General features: G+C 54.1%; 1 protein-coding gene across 1 annotated transcript; it reads left to right on the top strand.

Annotated features, from left to right (window-relative positions):
- Window positions 1-874: 874 nt before the first annotated feature.
- LOC126766732 (succinyl-CoA:3-ketoacid coenzyme A transferase subunit B-like) lies at window positions 875-1890 on the top strand. The gene is made up of 2 exons (XM_050484456.1): window positions 875-1390; window positions 1507-1890. Exons 1-2 carry the CDS (start codon window positions 875-877, stop codon window positions 1888-1890), a joined length of 900 nt encoding a protein of 299 aa, XP_050340413.1.
- The last annotated feature ends 327 nt before the right edge of the window (window positions 1891-2217 follow it).

Genomic DNA, 2217 nt, shown 5'->3' with positions numbered 1-2217 from the left:
TCACCTCCTTTTTTTTTGCTTCACCTCACCCCCTTTGACCCTTGTCCCTTCCCTACCCTTCTTCCCAACTCTTTTTTTTTCTTTCTTTGCCTTTGCCGCTTGTCTTTTTTTTTTTTTTTTGCGCTTATCGTGTCATGCGAGTCGGTGCTTAGAGTCATGATTTCCTGTTGACAACACCCTCTTTCCCTCATTTTACGCTCTCGTCTTTTAACACTGCTTTTTTTCTCTTTCTCACCCTCTGTTGCGGGTTCTGCTTACCGCTGCTTAGTTCTTTTTTTTTTCCCCACTCCATCTTTTCTACTCCTTTGCTCTGCTAGAGGGAACTTCTTGTAAATTGCATCGGTACTCCCCGACCGCGAGTTCCGCTCGCCTTTTTTCCCACTTCTCGGAACCAGCGGGTACGCGCTCACAACGATACAAGAGTTCATCGATTAAGGATGCTTCGCCGCTCGTTGAGTTTGTTGAAGCCGACGATCATGTCGGTAAAGGAAGCTCTCCAGATGTGAACAATGGAGCCACCATTGCCTTTGGCGGGTTCGGTTTTTGGTATTTTCCCCTTTGCGTTGCTGGATGAACTGCACACCCGGGGAACCAAGGATTTGACGTTGATTGGCGGCACAATGGCGTGCTCAGGCGAAGGTGGTACCGGACCCCTTGCACGGGAAGGACAAATCAAGAAGGCGATTACCACCGCCGTTGGTGAAAACAAGACACTGATGGACGCGCTGCTCGCTGGCAAGATGGAGCCTTGAGTTGTGCCCGATGGCTCTCTCATCACCCGTCTATACGCCGCTGGCTCTGGTCTGCCGGCCTTCTATACCCCCTACTGGGTACGGTACTCGGCAGACGGGCCACCTGCCAGTGCACACCGCCGATGGTAAAACTGCACAGTTTAGTGAGCCGCGCGAAACCCGACAGTTCAACGGGCGCTGGTGCACTCTCGAGACAGCCCTGTACGCAGACTTTGGCTTGTGCGTGCGTGGAAGGCGGACACCCGTGGGAACTCGTGTTTCGCGGCACCACCCCCACCCCCAATTACGCCACCGCCCGCGCTCAAGGTGTGTATCGCGGAAGTGGAGGAGATCGTCGAGTGCGGTACTCTTCGAGCCCAGTGCGGTCCATTTGCCTGGGACCGTGTGACCGCATCGTCAAGCCGGACGTGATCCGCAAGGAGGCGGAGTTTGTGATCACCCGCGCGTCCGATGAAGAGACGGATGAGGTGTCCAGGAAGAAGTACGCTGTACCGCGGCATCGGCGCAGAAGCACTGCACGTCCGCCGCGCCGCGCTTGGAAACTTGACGGCATGTACCTGAATCTTGGCGTGGGGGTTCCCACTATTGTGGCGAACTACATCCTCGACTCCATGGATGTGGTACCGCAAGAGAGAACGGTGTGCTGGGTCTTGGTCCCTACCTCGACCAAGGAGGAGGTCGACGTGGATCAGCACGAACGTCAAAAAGCAGACGGTCACCTTTCGCAAAGACGGATCTTCTCTTTGTTTGACAGTATGGAGTCGTTCACCATGATCCGCGGTGGGCACATGGACCTGACCATGCTCGGTGCCTCCAGGTCCTCGCCAACGGCGATATCGCCAGCTGGTACGTGCCGGGCAAGGTGCTCAAAGGCATGGGAGGCGCCATGGACCTCACCGCTTCGGGCTGCAAGGTTATCGTATTGATGGAACACTGCTCCAAGGATGGCCAGTCGCGCGTGGTGAACCACTGCACGATTCCATTGACCGGGCTGAACTGTGTGAGCGTGCTCATCACCGATCTCGCCGTTTTCCGCTTTGAGAAACAGGCCGGTGGCGTTAACAAAATGATTTTGTGCGAAGTTGCGGAGGGCGTGACCGTGGACGAGGCCGAAGGCAAAGACGGACGCCAAGTTTGAGGTTTCGCCAGACCTAAAAGCGATGAAACTAACCCCCGTGATCCACTGAGCGCGTGGCGAGGTAGAGATAAGACACTTTGCCAAAACGTCCATCAAAGAAATTGCGCGTTCTTGTATTATTGCTTTTGTTGTTCTTGTCGTGTCATTTCCGTGTCCATCGATTGTGGCACAAAGTGCTTGTTATCCTCGTTTTTTTTTGTGTTGTCTTTTTTTAAGAATTACCCTTCTGCGTGTTTGAGAACTGTCGCAGCGCGTGCACGAGTGTGAGTGTGTGAAGCAAGAAAGGGAAGGGGAGACCTTATCTTCTTTCGCAAACGTGTACGCGTG

Source organism: Bactrocera neohumeralis, unplaced genomic scaffold, assembly GCF_024586455.1.
Source record: "Bactrocera neohumeralis isolate Rockhampton unplaced genomic scaffold, APGP_CSIRO_Bneo_wtdbg2-racon-allhic-juicebox.fasta_v2 ctg2333, whole genome shotgun sequence".
In the NCBI taxonomy this organism is placed as follows: domain Eukaryota; kingdom Metazoa; phylum Arthropoda; class Insecta; order Diptera; family Tephritidae; genus Bactrocera; species Bactrocera neohumeralis.
This window is presented reverse-complemented; position numbering and strand designations above follow the sequence as displayed.